The following is a 26,252-nucleotide window of genomic DNA, read 5'->3' as shown; positions in this document are numbered from 1 at the left end:
AGTATGTGATTTGAGACACACACATGGAAAGACATGGATCAAGGGAGGAAGGGAAGGAAGGAAGTGGACTCTAATTTACAAAGACTCAACACTTTATTGATTCACTTGTTAGGAATTTTAGCTTTAAAAAGCAATTGTTTTTGTAACTTGTACATTTCTATTAATTTGTAATACTGCTAGTCTTGAAAGTTTAATAAATTATGCAATCTTTGTTTTTATCTTTTTATTTTTTTATGTGTCATTATTGCTGTTTAATAGGGGAGGTATCTTTATGAGCCATTCTTTGGCTTCTAACCTGTCCTGCACAATGTTTAAATTTTTCCTATAATTCTTATTGTCTTGGCTATATACATGTATTTGCAAATAAATAAGCCAAACTAACAAACTAAGGGTGAGCGGCCCACAGAGACTGATCATGCACACGGCCCAGAATTTGGGCTTTTACGTACTTTTACTTTTACTACCTGAAAAACATTTCCATACTATACTATACATTAAATATAGAGTAGGGGGGACTATCTATGCCAACAGGTTACATATGGTCAAGTTCATCATTCAGCACACCTGGGTAAGAGCAGATTTGGACGGGCTGGGTGCACCCTGAGATGAAATATGGGAGAAATTTAAGAGAGCGTTGCTGCATGAGGCCCACTGTCTCCAAACTGTGATTCAATTGACAGTGATTCTCTATTTCATCTAAACAGAAAGCAGGACGCAGTTCTCAAGATAAGATTTCGATTTAGAGAATAAGAAGTGTTTGGAAACACTCAGACTGCAAGGACACATGATCACTTCACACATTTCAGGCACATCAATCAAACAGCCGGCAGCTCTGACCTTGGGCCCAGGGCAGGACTCCTTAACATCAAAGCGAGGATGCAACAGAAAAACAAGTCAGATGAAGAGAAAATGGAGATTTAGCTCGAGCACTTCAAAGCAAAGTATGAAACAGTACAGACAGAGATGATAAAACGGCAGCATTAAAGACACAAACACTATATTTGGCCACATGAAGACTGCATATAAAGGCAAACAGTTCTAGTTTAGAGGATAATTCTGAGCTGGTGGTGTTCACACTTTGTTAAAAAGACAGTTTGACATATTGGAAAATTGTTTTTGATGCCGAGAATTAGATGAGAAGAATATCTGTTTGGTAAATATGAAGCTACAGCCAGCAGCCTATTAGCTTAGCTTAGCACAGACACCTGAAAGAGGAGGGAACAGCTGAAATCTAATTTCTAACAATGCTGGCTAGTTTTTTCACCTCTTTAAGCTAAGCTAAGCTAACCAACCTGACATTTGCATGTAGCTACATGTACGTTAGCAGCATAGAGCAGTGTACTTGCAGTGGGGGAACGACTGTAACAGAGAATAGTGACACTTTCTACTATGACAAAAAATCACCACAACCAAGTTTACACGTTTCTCTCATGTTAGCACGTGTACTTTTTCAGAGTTGTCACGTATCACCGCTTTGTGTGTGGCCTTTCACATCTACATATTACACAGTATACTTCTGTGTATGCTGCTGATAATCCAGGAAGCCATATCCAGCGTGCTGATCACGTGGTGACCTCCAGGGTTGAAAAATGAAGCCAACATGGGGGTGCCAAAAACTGCAGTTCCTCTAATGGCCACTTGAGGCTGGCTCCAGAAGTGAGTCAATCCCAAAGGCCCTCATGTTAAATAACTTTAGAGCAGAAATAAACATGTTTACAGCCTGGTACAAAAGAACGGTTTTGGTCTAGCTAATTCCAACATCCATGACAACTGTACGACAGGTACATTTTATACAACTCATCTGTTTCCATATAATTAAGGCTCAGATTTACGAATGATTACATGTCCCTTGCTCTTCCGCAGTGCCACCTTCTCATCCAAACATGGTCACTTCTCACTCCAAAAAACCCAAGACAGCGACGGCTGAAATACCAAACTCAAGGCTTCAAACCGATGGGTGACGTCACGGTAGCTACGTCCATTATTTTTACGATCTTTGGTGCTGACATGAGAGAATCAATATAAGTGTCTAACTCTCGGAAACAAAGTGGATAAAGGCATTTCTCACAATTTAAAACTATTCTTTAAAGGCAGAAACCAGATTTAGCCACGTTAGAGTGCTGCAGGTATGACTTTTTTTTTGTAGGCCAACCCGAAAGTTAGTATCACCCTGGTTCCCTTGTCAAAAAGCCAATGGATTTTGTTAAAAACTAGATTTTGGATTGGTGCAGAGAATGAGCTCAAAAACTACACCACAGTCGCATGACTTCATCATCGCCAGCACAACGCTGTAAAGCCGTGTTCAGCGTGATGACGCTCTGTAGTCTCATTTGGCTACTTGTTAGCAACTGTCTTTTTTACCTTACATAAAAGCTTCAAAATTCACGAGTTGGATATTTAGTGACATATTCTATGCGGTGGAACAAAACGTGAAAGTCTCTTAAGCTTGTGTTAACCACAGACCTTATTTCAGGCATCTAAAGAAAAACTTGTTATAAAAACATTGACTTTGAGACGAGGGAACTGCTCGGGCAAAATGCTAACTCTTTTCTGTGTTGTAGGACTCATTCCTACAGCATAAAAATGGAAAATAAAGTTAATGTAAATTATGAATGCCTCTTAATTTAAGCAAACTGAACAGAGGCTAATCTGAATTGACAGTGCTCACACTTTAAATCAGTTGACCCATGGCTAAGTCCCGCCCTCAAACGCAATGAGCCAATCACAGTGCGTATAGTCATTCCCATACACTGGGACAGTCTCTGCCTGGACGTCCATTGAAATGCATTACAGAAAATCAGTTTCGTTCAGTTTTATGAGCTTTTTCTGAGATTTGAAGTTTAAAAATGGTCAAACGGTGTGCATGGGGTACATGCAACTCCGACACAAGGTATCCTGAGAGGCTGGGCGACCAGGTGTATTTTTTACACGTTAAACCACATCTCAACCGAGAAAAGAGTCTCCTTTGGATAAAGTTGTGTGGTAACGTTAGACCACAACATCAACTCAACGTGAATAAGATTAACAATGATGTCTACGTCTGTTCTAAGGTAAGTCAACATTGTGTTTGAGGCAACATATTGTCACTTTGCTGCAAAGAAATATAAAGTTATCTTTAACATCTCTAGCTAACGTTAGCTAAAGTTAGCCTAACGTTAGCTCCTAGCTGCGTTGTTCATCATGTCACCTTGTTTGCTGGGAGTTCATTAGCCTATTTTGTTCTAGTTTTGTACTTTGGTGATCGTACATCATTGTTAGCTGTTGTCCAAAGGGCTCTAGTTAAGCTAACGTTAACTTCTGGAGCTTAGCTTCATTAACTTATCTGTAATGGCAGAGATAACAAAGGTTGGCAAACGTTATGCTGAATGATTCAGTGTAAATACTGTAGCACCAAACTAACGGAGAGACACTCTTGGTAAAGATGGTAAAAAGGCCGTTATCCTTTTCTCATATTCTGAGCCAAAAACCTTAACTTCAGTGGCACTTTGATGCACCAAAATTTGAGCGTTATGTCTCCAAAAATCATCAGTTGCCTCCTGCGAAATGCCGTGTACTGTGACACCTGCCAGCACTGGTCACTGAATGTTGATATTTTGTCTGAGTGAGTGGAGAGGGGCGTGGCTTAGCTATAGGTCAATTATTGCCAATTTCTGCCCACAGATGAAGGCCAGGAACTGGTTGGTCATTTCAGTAACAAAGACTTTAGACCTTGAAAACGTTTTAAACACATTAGCTGATTACATGAAAGCCTGTTGAGTAAAGAGAGGAGGATTCACTTGGCCACTTTCAGCAACAATCTCACCTCGTCTTCCACTCTTCATCATTTTTGGAGCGGTTTTTGCGAGCAGCTCTCTGTTTTTCCTCCAGTCTTTTCTTCTCCTCACTGGCGAGGTCTGTTAGAATAATAACATTGTAGAGTTTCACACTGCAGCTACAGTATTCTCTTCTTTGGTTTTATACATTTTCAGTTTATATATTTCACCAACAGCTATTACCAATGTCACCATTCTCCATGGCTCGTATGTCTGGCCTCAGCCTGCAGTCAGTCTGAGGAATGAGTCCCTCCATGTCCTTATGCAGCTCGTTTAGTTGCATCGCAAAGGACGTGAAGCTGTACATCTGCAATTAGAGACCAATTCTGCAGATTAGAGCATTACAAACACAAAACTGAGACTCCGCTATAATTAAAGCTAATAGTGTCAGTCAGACCTCTGCAGAGTTGGCCGGCCTGGGTGCGATTCTCCACAGCAGCTGGCTGCCAGGAATCATCTCCACAGTGTCTGCAGCTGGAGAGGGAACCTCCTCCTGATCCTCACTGCAGCTCTGAACACCAGCACAAGAGACAAACCGATACTGCATTGAATCGTCTACATATTAATCATGCTCTTTGCAGGATGCATTGTCTATTGAAATAGTAGAGTTAATTATGGATGTAAGCAAAGATCTCATGATATTTCATTTGAGTTGAAAAATACTGATATTTTCCACCCACTCGGTCATCAAACTACATTGTCATTGTGCTGAATCACAATAATACACTGATGTGACTCCCTGCGGATCAGGAGGAAGCAGCTCATACCGCTTTGCTGCCTTTTTTCTCTGCTGCCCCTTTCTTGTCGTTTTTCTTGTGCGCTTCGAAGGCAGCAGGGTCGACAACATACAGGCACTCTGTCCACTTCCCATAGAGAGCACACAGCTTCTTTTTGCTGTGGAAAACACCAACATACAAATGTCCTCAGGCGAAAAACACTAGATAAAGACTTCAGTCAGTCAGCATGGATCCTCGTGCATCTGAATATCTCATGGTTGCATATTTTTTCTTGCTCTTGTGGTCATGCACATGTCCAGTCATTCATGTTGAGTCATCAGCTCTGTTGAAACAGCTTGTCTCCATTTTTGATTGAGCCATCTGCTCTTCTTTCTTTTTTTTTTTTTTTAACATAATCTACTTCAGTGACACGTTCTCCCTCAGTCTTTTCACCTTCATTTTGCAATAAAGCCTGTGACCCTCAAGAGCTGGTTCTGACGGTGATGAATTATTAATTATGAGAATTGTTGATTAATAATTTGCATGATGATTTAATTTTGTAATGGGTTCTGATGTCAAACTTAAAAGGTAACCTACTTAACTTTGCGAGTGCTGATTTATAAATTAAGCATATTTAAACAGCTTTAAAGGTCCAGTGTGTAGAATTTAGGGGGATATATTGGCAGAAATAGAATATAAGTTTGTTTTCTTTGGTGGCTGAAAATAAGAATCATGTTTTTGTAACCTTAAGCCCAGTTCAGGCCAAAGATTCACAACGAGACAAAACTGTTTTTGAACATTGCAGAGAAAAGTTGCAGCAGTTCACCTGTCTGAGCTCAACTCAAGCCGGCTGATGGTGTCACCTGCAACTCTGCTGGCCAAATCATCAGTGGCTGGTTTTAGAACGCCAGGCTGGTCGACTGTTTCTACAGCCAGTTGGCTTGTAGCAAAATGACCGCAGATGGCATGTCAACTTGCTGAGGCCGGGGTTCTGTCCATCATACAGTCCATCTGATGCTGGTTTTGTTTCTGTTTTTCACCATTTCATTACTACTACAAATGCAACCATAGCAAGTATCTAACTGTCACTATCCCCATTCGTATCTTAAGTAGCTACAGATTATATGTAGCAACAAAATAAAGTCTGAAAAACTGGAAAAAAGAATGAAAGAACAGACAGTTGTTGCATAGAGATGATACACCATCTCATCTAGTTGCATTGGTGTGAACCGGCAAGTTTTTAGAATGCTGCAGAATGGTGCGTTGCAAGTGCATGTTTCAACTCATCTCGTCGTGATTCTTTGGTCTGAACTGGGCTTAGGAATGAGCCATGTATCTACATAGGGAGCGGATCTTTGTCCACAAAGCCTGCCATGTTGCACTGTCATGTTTCTACAGTAGCCTAGAAAAGACAAACCAAACACTGTTGCTATACAGGGATATTTGCATTTTCGCACTGGCTGACGTATTTAGTAGGCGGCGATGACCAGTAGGTGGTGATGACCAGTATCAAAAAAAGCACTTGCTTTTTTAATGTGAAACTGCTTTATTCAGTGTTTTTACCACTTTAAATCACCTGGTCTGTTTGTTTTGGAGAAGAAGAAGCCTCTCTGGATAATTGGAAGGTAAAAACCTTCTGAACCATGAACACTGAAGAAATTCTGACAGAGAAGATTCAGCTGGTTGCATTCTGCAATCCTCACTGCTAGATGCCACTCAGTCCCCCTCAATCTTACACACTGTTAGTGTATCCTTCATTCTGCATTAAAGCCCATTTCCCCCCAGGAGCTGCTTCTGATGGTGATGAATTATTAACTGTGTGAACTGTTTACAAAGAATTTGCATGGTGATTTAATTTGTAATGGGGTCTTATGTCACACTTAAAGTTTGAAATGTGCTCAGGGGAGTGATCCCAGGCAACCTACTTAACTTTGTTCGTGCTGATTTATAAATGAAGCATATTTAAACGGCTTCAAACTGTTTATTGAGTCATATTTGTTTGACAATAATGGAGCGTGAAGGAATGCGCATCAAAGGCATTGGCCAGACTAACTGTAAAGTGATACTGTGTGTTGCAATATGCAAAGAGTATTCACAATTCACAAAGGTGAATAATTCAGTATGTCCACTATTTCCCTCAGCATTCAAGACAAGAATAACAAGTCTTTGTACCAAAGAGTACTCATTATTTAAATGACTGTTCTCAACATCGTGCTTTAGAGAAAGCCGTACCTTTTATCCAGAATATACCCTTCAACCTTGTGCAGTTCTTTGCCAAAAAGGCCACATGGTTTGAAATTCAGGTAGCATCTTTCACCAGTTCTGGGTGAAAAAGAGAAATACAGCATATTATGCTCTCACTCTCTGCTGGCTGAGTCATGCAGAACTTCCTCATCTGCTCAGTTTTCCTCCTTATTGGTCAAACTTCCTCAAAATGTTTAAATATCAACTGTATCAAACTTGTTCTACTCTATAAATATGCAATACTCTACAGTCTTCAAATAAGAATAGTGTGCAACATGTGCAAACTTAATGACTAAGTGGATTGTTTTTTTCCTCTTACTTGTGGTTGATCACCTCCACATTTCCATACTGCTCGATCCACAGCTGACCCACAATGATGTTGTGAACACAACATGTAGGATTTGTCCATGTGTAGGCTTCATTGTGCCTGGAGATGAAACAATGACTTAAAAGAGAACAATTTTATACATCAAAGTCTGTTCACAGGTGTTGGGGGAAGCTACTGCACATGTGGCAAGAGATCTAGAAAGCCTTTTGTGGCTCCAAAGGGAGCTACGTGAAGTCTGATAAATATCCTCAAGTGATGTCACTACTTAATTAATCCTTGAGTCCAAGTAGATGTTCGTGCCAAATTTTAAGAAATTCCCTCAACGTGTTCCTGAGATATCCTTTTCACCAGAATGTGATGTTGGTATGCTGGCACAGAAAATCTCAGGTTGTGTAGTTAGAAAGCAGTCAGTTTGACGTAGACAAGAAGGCTTCCAGTCGCCTCTCTGTCAGCTCCGCTAAATTTGTGCTAAATCTGTGCTAAGTTAAGGCTCTTCTGTCTATTTTGTAAGTGTTAATGGCGCTTTTTGTGGTTGACTTTGGACGTTGGTGGCGTGTGGCTGAGAGTCGCTCATCGGGATGAGGACATGAGCTCGCCAGTCTGTAAACTCTCCTTCTGCTCACTTCTAGATAGCTAGCTGCTAGATAGCCAGGTCGAGCTTTTCAAGTGTTAAACATCAAGAAAAGACAGAACAAATATGGGCACTAGCAGAACTAGCCTGCTAGCCATTGTACAGACATTGGAAAAAAAAAACGGACAACCTCCATGCTGCATCAGTTTTTAACGGGATATCAGCAACTGTAATATCCTTTGATTCACCAAAACTTGGCTAAATCCTCAACAGCGGCATTCAACCAGGAGGCTCATTTTCTATCTGACGGGGCAGAGGACTCTAGGAGAGTAGAGGAGGCGTGTGCTGGTGAATGACTGGTGTGTCAGTGGGAACATGAGGTGCTGTCCTGTTCCTGCTGTGGATCACTGCTATATGCTGTGCAGAACCATGTGGAGAGCGGTATCGCTGTCCAGGTTCAGATGTAGCCACCATATGACTGTTGAGGTTGGGATGTGTTGCATTAAATTATTCCACAACCAGAAACCGTGGATTATCAGAACCATCCAGAAACATGCAGCACTTTTACATGACATTAGAGAAAGTGGATTCATTCTGTTAGTCCGACTAACACCAGACTTTTAAAATACTGTCAACTTGATAGTCCTACTGAAATTGTACAAAATCGAATATCTAAAAGTCGGACTAAAACACTCAGATAATGCAACTGGGAGCTGAATTAGTTAATCGGACCCAAACTGGCTGAGGGGCTCTGTGCATGCACCACAGACTTTGATCCGGAAGTTGAAAGCATTAAATGCGTAACAGAAGAGAAAGCTGGTAACAACACGGCGAAATCTACATCCAGAGCCACGTGTTCTTCTAATGTGCAACAAAAATCTACAGGCCACTCATACAGAGGAACTCAAGAAGAGATACAAACTTTTTCATAGGACTTGTCAATCAAAAAAGAAGAGCAAGAGCTGATTTAATATTTCTGAAGAAAAGAGTTCTTTTTTTTTTTTATCAGCTTGAGAGTCTTACTTGGGCAGCTCCAGCGTGATGATGCCTTTCGGCTCTGCTTCCACACTCTTGCCCCAGAACTTGAGTTTGGGGTAGATGGATCCATGAAAAACAAAGTCTTGCTTCAGGCCTTCAGCATGGAAGGCGCTGACTGGAGGGTGGTGGCTCACCTGCTCTGATATGAGCCTGAACCCCAGATCCTCTCTGGGACGACCAAGAAGACAGCAAGCACGAGGTAAGTTTTTAGTAAAAAAATTAGTGTAGAACATTTGCTGAATAATCCCACTCACCTGACCAGTTCGTAGGTTTCTCCCAGCAGCGGGTTAAAGGGTTTACCTGTCCGTTCCCACTGGGAGGCCACAGCGGACACTGCAAATGCAGCCACACACTGCCAACAGCACATAAACACACTTCAAATCATACACACACTAAACTTATAATCCAGTTAAAATATGTCTGCATTTGAGACATTTTTTTTGCACATGATATGTCTAGGATGTCACAGAATGTACCTTCATCCTCTCAATGGAGTCGTCGGAGGTGTTAGCCTGGTGGATGAGGTAAGTGTGCTCCATGTACTCTGTCAGACGCTGCAAGAAGCTGAGCGGTTCGTTGAAAATCACCGGCATTGTAATTTTGGAGAGTTCCTAAAATAGACGTGAAGAGGAATTGAAGGACCAGGTTTCATCACAGAGAGAAAATAAAGTCTCTTCACACAGCAATTGAAAGTGTATTATTTATGAAGAGTGTTGCCCAAGGGAAAATCTGTCTTCAAACATCCTTTACTAGTGTAAAGCATGTCATTTGTACACCACGTTACTTTAGATAAAAGTGTCTGCAAAATGAATAAATGTAAATACATTGCTGTGTCTGCTGTATCCTCCTCTGGCGCAAATGAAACACAGCTTTAGAAATGTATCATCTAAATATAAGATAAAGGATTATGTTGCCTTTCATGGTCTAATCTGGAAGTAGAGAAACATACACGTTAATACTCTACAGCTGCTCAACGCATTACATTTATATCTCTGAGACAATGTTGTTAAATAAGACTAAGAGTCACACACACACAGCCACCCTGGCAGCTCTGTGAGACTGAACTTAAGAACAGTGGTGCTTTGAGAAAGGTAATGCTATGCTAATGCCTTATCACCATGCTAATGCCTGCATGCTTATGTTAACCAGGTATAATTTTTAACATGTTCAGGGCCATGCTGAGACATTGGTACCTTTCCCATCCCCATCACATTATGCATGAAAAGTATCTATACACCTTTGGTCCGGTGCTTACAAATCATCGTTCAAGTGCGATGTCTAAACTGTTCAGAGACACAAGCTGAGAGGCTCCCAATGCGTGGCAGACGCACCCCAGATACCTCGCAAGCCAGATACCTGCTAGATATCTAGTGTGAAAACCCCTCCCACTCTGCCTTCCAGTTATCTTACTCTGCTGTTTGTGTTTGCAGATGCTGGGAATTGGCTGGTAGGTGGAGCTGAGAGGGTCGTCTGGTTGTATCTGCCCACCAGGGTGGGGCTCCCAGAAGGCATCAAAGAACTCAACAGCTGGGTCTGCTGCGTGCTCCTCAGCCTTCGTTCTTTGTTTGGTTTGCGTCACCACCCAACAAGCACTATGCCATGTTTTCACTCATCCACACACTTCCTATATGACTGCTTCCTTTCCCAGGCGGTAACACTAGCAAGATATCTAGTAGATATCTAGATATCGAGCAAGCTAGACGATGGACTTTATAATAAAGACGAGGAACGCAACAGTTCCCAAAAATGAAGCCAAAACATCTCAATTGCCTCCTGGTGGCTGGCTGCAGTATAGGTCATTAACCCCGCCCCCTCTAAAAGATCAAAAGTACACTTCATACACTTCTTCCCAAACATGGCTTCTGCTGCTCTATGCTGCAGTATGTTCAAGTGTTTGTTTATGTGATAAGTTTGGTTTTAATCAGTTACTCGATCTTATAAAAAGGGGTTTCACGTCATGACCGACAGCTGTGTGTGCCAATTGGTGTGCTCACAATTAACTGAACTGTTAGCGACTGGTCAAATGGAGGGTTAATACCACAGAAATTGCTACTGCTCAGACTCTGGCTCCAAATGACATCAACAGCGCAAGATGGCAGCGGCCGTGTCCTGGGTATTTTGGCTTCACTTTTGTGCAGTGGCACGAAGTGAAGACATGTTTCCATCTTTATATACAGTCATTGATCTGGACATGTCAGAGAATTTGTTGGAAAGGTACAGCCAATGAGAGCACAAGCGGGGTAACCTGGGGGAGAGGCAGTCTTTAACTACAGGAACTAAACTGTGTATGTTGCTCTTGCAGCACAGACCAAAGTTGCTGTTGCACCTCGCGGAAATAGGCTAGAAATAGCAAAGACGTGTGGAAACACAGTATTTTGTGAACATGTGCTAACGTCAACAAAATTCCTGTCTTGTGCATGACATTACATCATCTCTCGAATCACTTCACACTTGTGTGTGTTTTTGAGACAAAATAAAGTTTGGAGACCAGACATAGTCACTGAGTATTCCTCCTGGTGAAAGATCTTGTTGTGTGTGACCCCCTGTAGATGGTCGTGTGAAAACTACGACTTTAAGACTCCTGACTACAAGACAGCAAGTTGTGTAGTGTGAACAGTACAGCAGTGACAGAGGACCTTGACCCTTCATTTCATCCTTGTGCTGTTTTGGTCCCCACCATCTGCTTAAGGAAATATCTGTCTATTTAGCTGCAAAATGCTTCACTATGTTCATTTCACTATGTCACTACAAGTAGCAACATTACCAACTACATTTCTAAGTAGCGTAGCTGTAACGTCACTACTTTTTGAGTGAAATAGCTTTTCAGTAGCGAAGTTGATTAATTGGCCGAGTAGTGCAGTAGCTTCAGCAAAAGTTACAAGTTCTTTTTCCCAGGAAAAACTCTGAAGTGCAGCATACTGTTTCTCTGCGGAGGTCTGCATAAAAGCATGTAGACGAGGGAAGCACTTATGACTTTGCATACTACTCCTTCAGTTTATTCTGCTTGCTGCTTTTGCTGTTGGCTTTTCTTGGCAAGACATGCCCTACTCTGCCTCTGATTGACTACACTGCACTTCTTGACGAGTCTCTCACGCGTCTTGCTAATAGACTGTATATATTTGGTGGACTTGCAGTGGACAGCCCAGAAAAAGACACAACAAGGGCCGAGAAAAGAGCTGAGAGACAGAGAACCACATTAAGAAGGAGGAGAGGAGAGAGAGACATTACTGTATATTATTGTCTTTTATTTATTATGGTTTTATTGACTGAAAAATATATTTGGGTTTCTGTTTTTGAGTTACTAGCCTTTTCAAACAGGAATTGTGCAAATTTGCAGGAAAGCCCAATCAGTCTTTTTTCAGCATTGGCAGTATAAAAACAAAATCGGGGAGTGCAGCAAAATGCCGCCTACCTACTTTTGTTTATAAAGAATGTGCCTTTTTCGGGGCAATGGGGGGCGTGAGCAAGTAACAAAACGTGTAGCTCAGCGTGTGACGTAAACAGTGACGTGGGAGGGAAGCCACGGCTGGTCAGTCCTTCGGTGATTCTCTCAGAAGTCGGCCCGTTCTTCACCGTCCCCGTCATCTGACGGTTAATGGCCTCTTTGTTTGCGAGGACAAGGAGGGCACGCAATTCCTTGTCTCCCCAGTTGCTCATCTTTACAGTGTCTGTCAGGTTTGTGTTTCCCTCTTGCTACTAGCTGCTCGCTAATTCCTGCTATCAGCTGTTTCCTGTTTATCCACCGCCAGTGGCTCGCACGTGCAGCTCCTCCCACAAGTCTTCAACAGCCCCTCCCGTGGTGGAAAGCCGCCTCGGTCTGTTTAAACTAAAGGTTTCTGCCAATATGTCTACCCTACGAGGCGGAAAATTGGGCCCCTCGGATCAGCTCGCTAATCCGGCTCTGTGTGTTTAAACGCTCACAGCTTGCCGGCAAAACGGCCCAACATTCACGGAAAACCTGGCAGCGTAAAAGGGGCTAGAGACAGAGCCAGATAGCTGACTGAAAGAGGACAAGACAGAAGAGAGAGAGAACGACAGAGAGCAATAGGCCGACTGATGATGTCGTTATTGGAGGACATGTTCAAATGTCACAAAGTCTTCAAAATTAAATAAGAAAGTTTTAATTTAAATCTGTTTTTTATAATAAACAGTTCACCTGAACATTTTTTGCCTGCCTATTTGTTTGGCTGACAGTTTTCCTGATCGTTGAGAAAATGCTGATTTGACATAAAGTCAAAAAATAAAAGTAGCTTTGCAAATACCAAGGTACTTCTGCCATTTTCTCTCTTTTTCTTCTTTTTTGACCCCCCATTTCTCTGGGGTTAGCTTAGCTCAATACATTTTCCAAGTAGCTTGCCCAACACTTTAACTGTGTCTGTCTGCTGTTTGGTGCAGAGCAGGTTGTGCAGAGTGGGTTTAAACAAGTGCCAACATTACACCTAGCATGGCCAATAAAAGACACATGAACATCATCCTCACCATTCCAATGCAGTTCCTCAGGATGCTCCAAATACTGAAGTCATTTCTTGAAAACATTGGAGCAGGTAAGCTGGTCCTGGAATAACACACATTAACACACTGCTGTATTACTTTAATAAGCTTTGTACAATGCACTGATCTCTAAAAACAAACACTTTTCATTAGCGTAAATGAACCAGACACATAATCGCTGCAAGCGTCATATCTTATTTAAGTGAATACAGTCAACAAAAGCCTGAAATGTATTGTGTAACATACTGGAGCAAAGCCCAGAGACACAATCAACACCAGTATCAACAGCCTTGGAATCATCCATCAGCAGCACTTGAATCTTGTAGGTGTAAAATATACATCAGATCAGCCAGGTCAAAGTAATTCAAAAGTTTTACATGTTGGAGTTTGGATAGTAGACTCAGAATGACAGGAATGTGGCAAACAGACCGTTTTAAAATAACAAGACAGGTTAACATAATAATGAAATTTGAAATCCACCCAAATAGTCTGAGCTGCACTCAAAAGCTGCCTGGAGGGATTAGGCAACATGGGATCATACTGCAGCCTGATTATTGCATTACACTGTGACCTTATCAATATTTAACAGCTCCAGCACAGAGCTCAGTTCTTTCAATACAACTCTTTCTGTTTCCTTCACCAGGCTGGCCCTGACTCTAAATTATTCACACTATGAAGTGGAGAGACCCGAGGGAGGACATAAAAATGAAAAACAAAGACCGCTGAGAAAACAGAGCTCTCACAGCAGTTTGGGAAATATAGCAGCCTGACACTTGTATCAATGATATATTACAGCAGGAAAATAAATTGTCGTTGCTATGAGGAGACAGGCTCTTTGTGGAGTTTGTTTCTTTTGATGCGAGCAGCATAAAAGCGCAGGGGGGTCAGCGGTCCATTTAGGACGCCGCGGGGGCATATAGCAACACTGACCTATGCTTTGTGATCCCGTTGGGTTGAGTCTCGTCCTTGTCGCCATGGTGATCCTCCTGCAACATGCTGGTGGGGCTGCCGCAAGGGCTGCTTAACATGACAGAGCCTTCGTCCTCCTCCTCGTCCTCGTCAAAGGAATGGCTGGCCACCGTCTCAAAGCCGCTCAGGGAGACCTCAGAGTCTGAATCTGAGACGGACACATGGAGACAATTCAGGTCAAAGTGGCAGTCGAAGGAAAAGGTTAAAGGAATTGTTAGAGACATAAAATCTGATGTGTTTATTAGGAGAGGGACATAACAAAAAGAATTATGCAATACCTGTGGACATCTTTTACAAGCAGGCATGCTTCAAGATTATGATATAATTAAATGGCTTTTTGATAATCACATATTTGCAGTATCTAATTATATTTATTAAGCCTGGAACAGAAGGAGACACACAACTTGTGCACTTAGCGAGCTCTTAGGGAGGATCTTATTAAGTATCACTTTACCCAGTAGATGAATGTAGAACACTTGTAGTCTCCCTATTTCTGTCTTCCGTTCCTGCTCTTGTTGTCTCTCCCGTCTGTCCTCCTACACTTTTTATTCTCAAATTTGTTTACTTTCCATTTGTACTAGGCATTTATTTACCAGACATGAAAATAAATAAAATATTCATTCATTCTATCAATCATGCTTTTAAAGTCTGATAATGTCCACACGCACACAGGACAGCAATTAAAGCTAGATAGCCGATATTAGCTTAATGCACATATTTCAGTGTCATGTATGAGGTACGTCTGCAGATAAATAACAAGAAATGCTTAAGAAATGCCAAAGATTTGTCTGAGATCTTGTAGAAACAATGACACCATTACATGGTTTGTCAATCAGAGAGCAATGACAAGTTGATTTTCTACAGTAAAATGTTTCGCAAACAACAAACAAACCTAAGGAATCTACATTAAGATTGTTAATGTGTAAAAATATTTACCACCAGCCGATAATAGACCAAAACAAAATGTTTGTTTGCAATAATTTCCGGGTTGAAAAGTTTAAGTGCACGCTATATTTAGAATATTTTCACCGCCTTTTCATGATGTTAGACCAACCTTTCCGAGGGGAACAGAAGCTGTTGTCCGTGTTCTGCTCAAAGCAACCAGACTCCACTGACATAAACAGTACTTTTACTAAGCAGAATACGGAAGCTGCTGGTCTACTGCTGCCTCCATCGGTTGAAGGTGTGAGGAAATAATCTAAATTATATCTTACACTTAAACTGATACTGATGTTTTTAGGTGTTTAAAAGACATTTTTGATGCAGCCCCCGTCTACAGTAGCTTATTTTTTAGCTTCTGTGCCAGCACATTTAGTTTATCAAAGACACTTGCAGAGCAACACAGTACATAAAATAACAAACATTCTCGTGGACAAAATTTCCAAACTTTTGCAAGACTTTTCAAGGGCTCATTAAGAATTTTTTTTTGCACCACTTTAACTCACCAGCCTTTAATTGTGCATAATCTATCTTTGTTGCTGTTACTGTCACAATGTGATGACACTATAAAAACAATTATAACTGCTGCGCAGCAATGGATCGGGTCCGGGCATTTTTAGGCAATTCTGAGCAACCTCTGGAACCTAAGACGGTCATCTACAGCTCTGAGCTAATTGGCAAGTAGCAACTCAACAGTGGCTTCATAAACTGAGTAAGCCATTCACTGTTGTGTAGGAAAGCAGCCATCCATGCATGGAAAGGCAGATTTGAAACCACTGTAAAATATTCACTTATTAAGACAAAAATCTGAAAATACACATATTGCATCTAGACAGCATGGAGATGTTGGTAATTTGTTTGTAACAATGATTGATTTGCTCCATAAGTGAAAAACTGATGTTTAAAATTGCCATTTTTACATTGACTCCAATTGTTCACATTAGAGCAAAATTCAAAATGCTGTCAAAAATTCAGTTTTTCAGATAAAATTCTGAAATTTGCCACACATCATCTACCATGACTCTAGAATTTTGTCTTTTTTTCATGAATATTGAAGATTTATTTAGCAAGAATTTGCATGTATATGTTTACAGTACCGTTTACAGTCAAACATTTTGATGCACTGTAGGCTCAATTTTTGATAAATCAAAAATCTGAGAAACATAGTTTGTGTAGGACAGTCTGAAGATGCTCTGTAGCAAGTTTGGTGTCAATTGAGCAAAAACTGTGGGAGGAGATAGGTTTAAGAAGTTTTACAGTTTTTGAAAAAAAAAAACAGAGTGATGAACTTCATAATTTTTAATAGGTTTAAATGTACAAAAGTTTCTTCAGTATTGGGGCTACAGTTTGATGAAAGTTGTTTTGAACTTTAGACGCTTGCTGTAGCGCCACCATCAGGACTATTGGCTTGAGTTTACAGCTGAGGATATCTGGCATGGGACTGGACCTTTGTGCAAAGTTTGGTGAGTTTTCACCCATGGGAAGTATGATTTCCTCGGAAGAAGAAAGAAGAAAAAGAATACCTAGGATTACAATAGTGTCCTGGCAGCTTAGCTGCCCGGACCCTAACAAGGACACAGTTATAATTACAGTAATGACAGGTTATCATTACTGTGTGTCTGTCAGAGCACTTGGGATCCACTGTCTGTGTTTAAAGTGCGATGAAAATAAAGTTGACTTAACTTGCCTGGCAGTTTTTAAAATATATCAGATTCAAACTGTTAAAGGTTAAAACATAATTTCAGCTGGCTGGCATTCAGGAGGAGAGAGGCGAGCCCAGGCAGAAACTGATGAACCGTACATGATGGTAAACAAACCAAAAAGTTTACCGCTGTTATGTTACACACCACTGAAGGTTATCAGCAGAAGACTTTCCCAGGCCTGGAAAATGTGACTGTAAAATTCCATGACTTTTCCAGGTTTTCCATGACCGGGGAACCCCGAGGGTCGGACTACTAGTTTAACTATGTGTCTTTAAACACTGCAGTTACAGCTGACAATGAAAACCGAGAAAAAAAATAACTTCAGCTGATTTAACATTGTCCACAAATTAAAAATTAACTGTCAGCTGTCGACCTGGAAATAACTGCTGTTGTTAGCGTAACATGTTAGCATGCTAATTTGATTTATATTGTTACTGGATTTTTTTTAAACTCCAAAATCAAGTCATGCTGGCTTTAAACTCCCAAATATCTATATTGGTATCGACCTCAAAAATCAGGTATAATTCAGGCTGTAACAACAAGACTGTTTAAATGAGGAGAAGTGAGGAAAATGAAACATAAAAATAGGATTTTTTCTCGCCTCTACTTTAATAAGACTAACTTTATTTATCTATTTAATTGTATACACATACAGTATACATGTATGTACATATATATTCCATATAATTTTTCTTTTTTTGTCATTTTATGATTATAATTTCATTGATTGTAGACTGCTATGTAAAGAAAAAAATATATCTATAAAATATCATTCACAAAAACACTCTGCATGAATGAATGCAGATGTCCCGTGCACATCAGCCTGAAGACATCCATGTTTCCATAAGATACCAGGAAAGCAGCATCAAATTACATAAAAAGTTTTGCAGTTACAGATAGTTTAAATATAAATGAGTATCAACTCCTGATAAATGTTTTGTTTTACAGCCAGTTTTGAAGAAGACCCTCAAACATGAGTCAGTTTTAACTGGCACAACACCATGCAGGTTTCTCACACCAAAAACACTCAATCACGTGAAAAGGCTTCAAGTTATTTCAACACAACCAGGCAACACTTGGCGCTTACGTCACGCTTCAGGAAAGAGGCAGGAAAAAGGTATTCCAGTGTCCTAGAGGTGAATGACAGATCAGTAAGGGTGAGCGGGAGCTTGTCACAGAATCTCCTGCATCTCCTGAGCGTGTTTGATAACTTGTCAACTCACCAGACACGGCGTCGTGGAACTCATCCTCACTGAGGGCACTCCGCGGTGAAGATCCCTTGACGACGGATTGCTCAAGTTCGTGGTGCTCCGTGGCGAGAGTCTGCAGCGCTTCAGAGAGGATCTTATTCTTCTCTACCTCCTGCTCCAATTTCAGAGTGCGCACCTGAGCTCGCCACACAAACACACACGCACACACACACACACAAAGAAAGAGACTAATCACTCAAGAAAACACACACAACTCTATTTTTCACATTTAATACCTGAGGAAGTGTTTTCATGGCTACCAAAATTTTATTCTGACTCTCTAATGTCTTATTTGTGTGACCATCAGACCGGTTGTTGATTGACTGATCCTCCCCTCTGCACCATCCTGTCATTATCAGACCCACAGAGAGAGACAGAGACGGAGCTGAGAGGGACGAGCCATGTTTATCTGTAATGGAGGACAGCTGCCTTGATGTCGTCGTCTCAAATGGCCTGCCTGAGAACATGACTCCCGTGGAGGAGAGGGGCTCAGATAACAGGTAATGGACTCAGATATAGACCATTAGCCAAACATCCCTTTTACCCAAGACATTAGTGTTGATAATATTAAGATGTGCTCATTTTTCAGCTGCACCTTTCTGAAAATCTCTTTCCACTGATCGTCTGCCGACGTGTAAATATTGAGCGTACAGACCACAAAAGAGGCCGTGTTTTACTTTGGACTGTCAAAGAAACAAAAGATGGAAAATTGGTGGTAAATTACCATCCACAAGACGGTAACCAGGCCCACAGCAGGCAAGGTGAAGTGGGGAGAGAGTGCTGTATAATGACAGACTACAGATCACTCCCCGTCACTGCAACATCCTGAACTTTAAAGAGGAAATTCCTGCTGCTTGACACCCACACAGGTGGTGTAAAGTGCAAACCAGCGCTGCAGGAGATGGAAGTGATTCAGTATCTTCCCTTCGCAGACCCCGCTGTTCCATTCAGACTGCATACCATCATGTGCAAACTGAGATATACAGTACGTGTCTGAGTTATCCCTATAGAGACCGGGCTTATTCATGGTGAGAGCTCGGAGATCCTGTGAGCCTTTTATCGTGCGCTCTGCCTCTGCAGATCACAGTTCAAAAGGCTGCACAGCTGAGCGCTTGAGGCCCGGCCCAGGTGTAAACCCTGAAAGCACTGGACTGGCTGTTAAACTGAGAGCCTTCAAATGGTTTTTTGGCAGCCGCTGGAAACACCAGCAGCGCTGTACTCTCGAAAGATCCCAGAGAAATTCTTGTTTTGGGAGATAAAGCTGTGAGCGAGAGGAGAAAAGAGGACAGGAAAGAAAACACAGCGTAACCGAAACTGACTTCTGCTGCTGCCCACTGAATTTAATAACTCAGGCTCTGATATTTAACAGTTTTGTCCATGTCTTTGTTTTTCTGTGAAAATGCAGAACGTATCAAAGGACTGATTCTGTGCATTACCATGTGAGGCTCAACACCCCTCGATTTACATATTCAACAACTCAAGTGTGCATTCATCACTGCATTCAAACATCAAATGCAGCGTGCATCAAAAGCAGCAGCACTACATATCAGTTTAAACAATCAGCAGGGAGCAGACAGAGACTAATTCTCATTCTGATACGACGTTCAGAGAGAATTCTGGTTCAGAAACTGCAGCAAATGAACCAAAACGGTGATTAGCCAAAAATAAAACACTCTCAATCTTAGACAGTTAGTGCTGCAAACTAAGTTCTGTGTGTCACAGCCTACACAACTGAGGAGGGACGCCATGATTATGTTGAAAATCAGACGTGCTCGCTCTGATATTCCCCCAAAATGTATGCATCATCAGTGAACATTGCTTTATATTCAGCCGCAGCACTCAGACTTGGTCAGACAGTTCTGAGTGAATCACACAAACTACCTCCCCACACTTCCTGTTTCTTGCTCAATCTGGATTTACCTCACTCATATCTTCTTACACATGCCACCCCTCCAGTCATAAAAAATACATATACTCTTGCACATATACACACACCAACCTGAACACACACGTGCATGACTTTCAGTCCCACTGTTAAAGCAGCTCTGAGCATTAGGGGTGGGCGATACGAAGATATTTACCATGAGATGATAATATGTCGACACTGTCGGTCTGTCTGTTCATCACCTCGGTCCAGACTGAAAAATCTCAGCAGCTATGCATGAATTTCCATAAATTTTGTACAGGCATTCATGCTGTGTAGAGGATGAATCACAGACTTTATAAAAGTAATTCAAAAGTTTTGCATTTTGGCCATCATCATCTTGGTTTTGTGGAGTCAGAGGTGTCCGTATTTGTACAACAGTGTGGAGCTGCAGAGGAGTAAGGGGTGCATCTGACTAAGACACTGAGGACACAATCCACAGACAGCCTGTCACTCAAAGGGGCCCTGCCCTTGGACGCAGACAGGACAATCATAACGTAGCATCAGGCCGGCTCAGATCAGGGTCCGACAACAACACAGCTGTGCTCCATTGACTCTGATGCAGTCGTTTCAGATTTCCTTCATTTCCAGGCTGGTTTTGTGGATTTGGAGCTAAATGTTGTGCCTGGGGCACGTCGTGTATTAATGATACTCGTTACCTGGAGAGGTTGGAAAAAGTTTTTTCCCTGTTCCAAAACCAAAATCAAACCCTGAAAAGTGTAGGGTTAGCTAGCTAGCTACTGAAGATATAGCCTACTGAATGTATACACATGCTGCCTGTCCGCGGTGGATGTCTGGGTGCTGGCAGCGTCACGAGGTCGAAGCCAAACACCGTTCATCTGCACACACTGCGATGCCACACAGCTGGTTGAATATCAGCAAAGTTTCCCTTTATATTCATTGTCTTGTGTGGCGATCAGCAGTGATGTGGTGGTTCACTTTTACACTGTGATCTGTAGCCTATAGTTCGGCTTTAGCTTCTAACTATCTTTGTCTTTTTAACCTGTTGTTGCTGCTGAGTCAGTTTGACATCCTGGATATATCCTTCAAACACAGACTGTAGACCCCTCTGTCTGCTTCTCTCTGGAATCACTCTTTCATTTCTCCAATAATATGCTGATATTTCTTCAGGGAGTGCAGTTAGTTACAGTGTGGGCTCTATGCTTACTGTGACTGGCAAAGCGAAAGGTCAATTATGCATAACTTTAAGCCTTAATAAAATGTAAACTGGTGGGTAATATTAAAATTCATCCCCGTACGGTTGTCATGAAGGGATTAATTAGCTTCAGAGACCAAAACAGTATTTTGTGCCACGCTGTTAATATGTTTATTTCTGCTGTTAAGTTGGGACTTTTAACATGGGGGTCTATGGGGATCCACTCACTTTTGGAGCCTGCGTTGGCTTCATATTTCAGCCCCTGAGTTTGACACTTGGAAGGAATACTAATTACTTTCAGGATTGCCTGACTTTTCTTCCAGCATCACCATGTGGTTGAAATTTGTGTTTCAGAGTTTGAGGGACTGCTGTAATATTTTATACACATTGATGTTTCCTCTGGAAGAACTGTAATCACTTATGTGATCCCCTGACTTCTCACATGGCGCCACCACCAGGTCAAATTTTTATGCGACATGCTTCTTTTTTTATGACAAAATACCTGCAAAACTAATGGCATTCCCATCAGCCTCAGCTGTACTTTGTGTTTAGTGCTACTGAGCAACTTGCTAACACGGTAAACATTGTTATTGTGATCATGTTATCATGCTGACGGTAGCATTTAGCTCAAAACACCACTGTAAGTACAGCCCAGGCCTCCATGAAAGCAGGTCAGCCTTGCCCCCAATTTTCCCCAGTTGTGGTATTGCAGCCAAATAGAAACCCAGAACACCTCGAATTGCAAACTATCAACTATAGGTCAACTATAGCCCTTTTTAAATAGGAATTGTGCAAATTTGCAGGAAAGCCCAATCAGTCTTTTTTCAGCATTGGCAGTATAAAAACAAAATCGGGGAGTGCAGCAAAATGCCGCCTGCCTACTTTTGTTTATACAGAATGCACCTTTTTCGGGGCAATGGGGGGCGTGGGGGGGTCGTCACAATGTGAAGTCTGTGGGCTGAGCAGGAGAAACACCACTGAGCGTATTCAGTGAGCCACATACTGCGGAAGTAAACCCGGAAGCTAAGAACTTTTTAGGTGTATGCAGCAGGCGTGCCATTGGACTGAATGAGCATCATCTTGGGGTCCAGTATGTAGATATTATTACACATCCGTGGTACAGCCTCACAGAGCTGCTGGCATGACTGTAGTCTATGTTTGTGGTGTGATTTCATCTGATTTCAATGTGATGAAACATCTTCATTTGCTGGATTATTTGAAAACAGATATTCTGTCCATAAACACTTCCTCCACTGATTTTCCAGAAAAAGTACATCATCAATACAATATCACAATTTAAAATCTCATATACAACCTTAGGAGGTTTTATGTACACTGCCATCCCTTACTGAGTATTATTTGTCTGCTGCTGTGTCTGACAGTGCGGCTGGGCTTGTGGCCAACATCGTGACACACTGCAGGCTCATCACTGTTTGTCTTTGTGTTTACATACACATTATAGTACTAATGCAATTTCACTACTTAACGCCTGAATGAATTTGGCTCAGTGTCCAAATAAATTACTATGAGCTTTAAGTCTAGAGGTAGAGGCTCCTGCACTGTGTGGGTAGCTAAATTTATTCCAAATATATTATAAACTCTTTATATAGGATTTGTTTTGAAGAGTCTAGAGGCTTCACTGGGGCTGGAGAAGCAAACATAGCAGGTTAGAGGAGAGCCAGGGCCCGCAAAGCATGCTGGAGGTTCCATATCCAGTTGTGTGTGGACACTGGAGGACAGATGACAGTTAGCACTTGGCTGTGGGCACGGACCCGCAGACCTCCTGCTCTCCCTGCAGACCTTCCTGACTCTACTCTGACTGGCCATGACTGCCACTCCAGCCCTGGTTGCCTCCAACATGCTCAGCAGGTCCTGGCTTGACTCTCAGCTGTCTCGTTCTATCCCGCAGCCCCTTAACAGCCTCCAGCAGGCCCCACTGACCCAGGCTGTGCTCTGCTCCTCTGCTAGAGAAGCACTGGGACAATGGGAGGTGGCGGGGCCGGGGGCCATGCTCACAGCCAAGGGCCCTGTATTGGCTTTCCTTCAGTATCCACACACCCCTGGATGTGGATCTGTGGACTTCTGTCATTTTTACCAGGGATTTCGTGCCCCTTGCTCTAAGAACGTTTGTCCGGTTGATTGGATAAACAGTGTTTTGTGCTCGAGCCAATCACAGCACAGTAGAGCTGGACTGTAGCTGGACTAATACGCAAGTCCCTCCCTACTGCTCTGCACTGTGCTCATAGGGTGGTTACCGTTGACAACGTGTAACGCCAACCCTCCAGTTCCCCCCAGGTTAACACTGTTAGCTCTGTCAGCACTGTTGCCATTGTTAGCACTAACAAGCTTGTTAGCAAGTAACAAAACGTGTAGCTCAGCGTGTGACGTAAACAGTAACGTGGGAAGGAAGCCGCGGCTGATCAGTCCTTTGGCGATTCTCTCAGAAGTTGGCCCGTTCTTCACCGTCCCCGTCATCTGACAATTAATGGCCTCTTCGTTTGCGAGGACAAGGAGGGCGTGCAATTCCTTGTCTCCCCAGTTGCTCATCTTTACAGTGTCTGTCAGGTTTGTGTTTCCCTCTTGCTACTAGCTGCTCGCTAATTCCTGTTATCAGCTGTTTCCTGTTTATCCACCGCCAGTGGGTCGCACGTGCGGTGTCATCAACAGCTCCTCCCACAAGTCATCAACAGCCCCTCCTGTTGCAGAAGGGCGCCTCGTTCTGTTTAAACTAAAAGGTTTCCGTCAATATGTCTACCCTACGAGGCGGAAAATTGGGCACCTCGGATCAACTCGCCAATCCGGCTCTGTGTGTTTAAACGCTCGCAGCTTGCCGGCAAAACGGCCCAACATTCACGGAAAATCTAGCAGTATAAAAGGGGCTAATGAGGACCTATGTGAAAAATGCTTTTTGGGCCCCAGGGGAATTTTTTGCTGCAATACCGTCAGTGGCCACTGGTAAAAATTGGAAGCAAGGCTCAGTGGCATTCCAGGGGACCTGAGTGAGAGCCACGTGCAGGCAACCCTGGGTGTCGCCACAGTAACACAGCAGCATTGTGGGTAACGTAGGGTCAACATTTTGTTGTTTCGTTGCTGCACCACCTTGTTGAGTGCTTGTTAGTGCAGCAATTAATCATGGCTCCTTAAAAAAAATAGTTACAGACCTGTAGATTATATATTTATTCATACACCTTATGTGCAGTTTCTTTTAGCATAAATGTACTGAATGCATTATTTTTAATACTTTGCAATTGTTTCATAACTCCTCAGATTTTACACATTTTTCATATACTTGTGTACTGTTTCCAAATAAAAAAAAGATTTGTTTTTAATTTATTTGTTGATCTCTATTGTGTGTCTGTATGTATGTATAGGTGTGTGTATGTGTGTATTCAGTAATGAGCAGCTTGTGATTTGATGGTTGCATTGGGAGCGTTTCGGTGCCACAAACAAAGTGTGTTTAAAGCCACCAAAATTCTGGGGCCGGCCCTGTCAAGTGCTCTATAAATAAAGTTTTATATCATTACAGAATTGATGTTCAGGGTTGGCACTTGTTGTGAGCTGGTGATGCCATCTATTTTTCTTCCTACAGGGACGTAATCTATCCACCGAATCCTTCCATTACAATCAAATCCATTGAATCACACACAAAGAAAACCCATCTGACAGCTTATAATCACTGCACTCCACTGAGCTGCTTTCATAAGGAGGTGTGAAATGTGCTGCTGCTTTCTTATGAAACATGCTCTGTTTTTATGTATTACTCTTAAAAAAAAAAAAAATCACTATATATGAGGGTCAGATTATCCTGTTGATTACAGTATTTACAGTCTGCACTTTTTTTAAAGGGTGAGGTCACTCAAATCACAAAGAATATTTAATAAAATATATAAATATATTTTCTTACTCTGCCCTCAGTTACACTCTAAAAACTCAACATTAGCGTGACTTTGCAGAAACAATGACATGGTTACTATGGAGGACGTAAAATCACTCACGTACCAATAAATAAATAAATAAATCTGAGAATAAATGTTTAAAAAATACAGGAATAAATAAAATAAATAAAAAATAATAAATGTCTAAATAAATACATTAATAAATAAATAAATCTGGGAATGACGTTTAAAAAGTTGTAACTAAATCTAGATATAAATTAATACAACTCCAAATAGATAAATAAATAAATTAATAAATGCAGAAATAAATGCAAAATAAATAAATGCATGAATAGATAAATTAAATAATAAATCAATAAATATATGTTGAAATAAATAGATTAATGCTTGAAGAATTATTTTAATAAAATTTCATAGATATACAGGGCATATATAAATAAATAATATGTCCCAACCTCTGCAATTATTGACACATTTATTTCCATTTTTATTTTCAGCATTTATTCATCATTTTATGCATTTATTCCTGTATATATTTATACATTTATTCATCAATACTTGTGTCATTTTTCGTCCCACATAGGTTACATTATCTATAGATATCAAAGCAAACTTTGAGTTTTTGAATGTGGTTTAAATACCAATCACCTCCGTTTCATTGGATTGGCAGCAGAGCTGAATATCTCCAAATATGGGCACATAAAACTCAAAACAAAAGACATAACTTTTTTATAATTTGAGTGAACTGATTCGATATGATAACCTGTGTTCTGCTGTGGGTTGCTGAGAGTAAAACCCTGATAACTGATGATGCAATAGACAAAAACCCACGTAACAGCTGCTGCAGGCTTTCAAACAGAACAAATAAATCTGCCCTGGGCACGCTGACACTTACCCCTTCCTGTTTGGAGAGGAGGCTGAGACACACACTGAGACTGGAGCTGGTCTCGCTGGACAACTCACAGATTTCTTGCAATTTCTGCGGTATGGCAGACGGAAACCCTGAGGAGACAAACACATCAATCAGCGACTGTCGGCACAATGTAATAAGTGAAATGAAAAAAAGTCAAACAAGCTGCTGAGAAATCAGACAAAGCATTATGTTCAAGTTGTTTTTTTCATGCTTGTAGGAAAGCTATAAACAAGAAGCAAAACGAACCTCTAATGACACAGATGTTGCAGATTCTTAATTATGAGGATTATGACATTATTCCA

The 26,252-nt window shown here is 41.5% G+C and overlaps 1 protein-coding gene across 2 annotated transcripts in view; it reads right to left on the bottom strand.

The window, feature by feature from the left end:
- The window catches only part of osbpl1a (oxysterol binding protein-like 1A), a 45,943-nt gene that overhangs the window by 2,396 nt on the left and 17,295 nt on the right, over positions 1-26,252 (bottom strand). The window contains exons 15-28 of one of the 2 annotated variants that reach the window (XM_049588609.1): positions 25,933-26,039; positions 18,035-18,197; positions 14,131-14,317; positions 13,189-13,264; positions 9,186-9,320; positions 8,964-9,061; positions 8,695-8,877; positions 7,092-7,199; positions 6,761-6,850; positions 4,580-4,706; positions 4,210-4,323; positions 3,996-4,119; positions 3,803-3,893; positions 838-858 (exon numbers count right to left, since the gene is read on the bottom strand). In XM_049588609.1, coding sequence (XP_049444566.1) covers positions 838-858; positions 3,803-3,893; positions 3,996-4,119; positions 4,210-4,323; positions 4,580-4,706; positions 6,761-6,850; positions 7,092-7,199; positions 8,695-8,877; positions 8,964-9,061; positions 9,186-9,320; positions 13,189-13,264; positions 14,131-14,317; positions 18,035-18,197; positions 25,933-26,039 — 1,624 coding nt within the window. The remainder of the gene's footprint in view (positions 1-837; positions 859-3,802; positions 3,894-3,995; positions 4,120-4,209; positions 4,324-4,579; positions 4,707-6,760; positions 6,851-7,091; positions 7,200-8,694; positions 8,878-8,963; positions 9,062-9,185; positions 9,321-13,188; positions 13,265-14,130; positions 14,318-18,034; positions 18,198-25,932; positions 26,040-26,252) is intronic. The other variant, XM_049588610.1, reaches the window with a different exon arrangement.

Source organism: Epinephelus fuscoguttatus, linkage group LG10 (genome assembly GCF_011397635.1).
Source record: "Epinephelus fuscoguttatus linkage group LG10, E.fuscoguttatus.final_Chr_v1".
NCBI classification, from domain to species: domain Eukaryota; kingdom Metazoa; phylum Chordata; class Actinopteri; order Perciformes; family Serranidae; genus Epinephelus; species Epinephelus fuscoguttatus.
The sequence above is the reverse complement of the archived record's forward strand: the minus strand, read 5'-3'. Positions and strand labels throughout refer to the sequence as shown.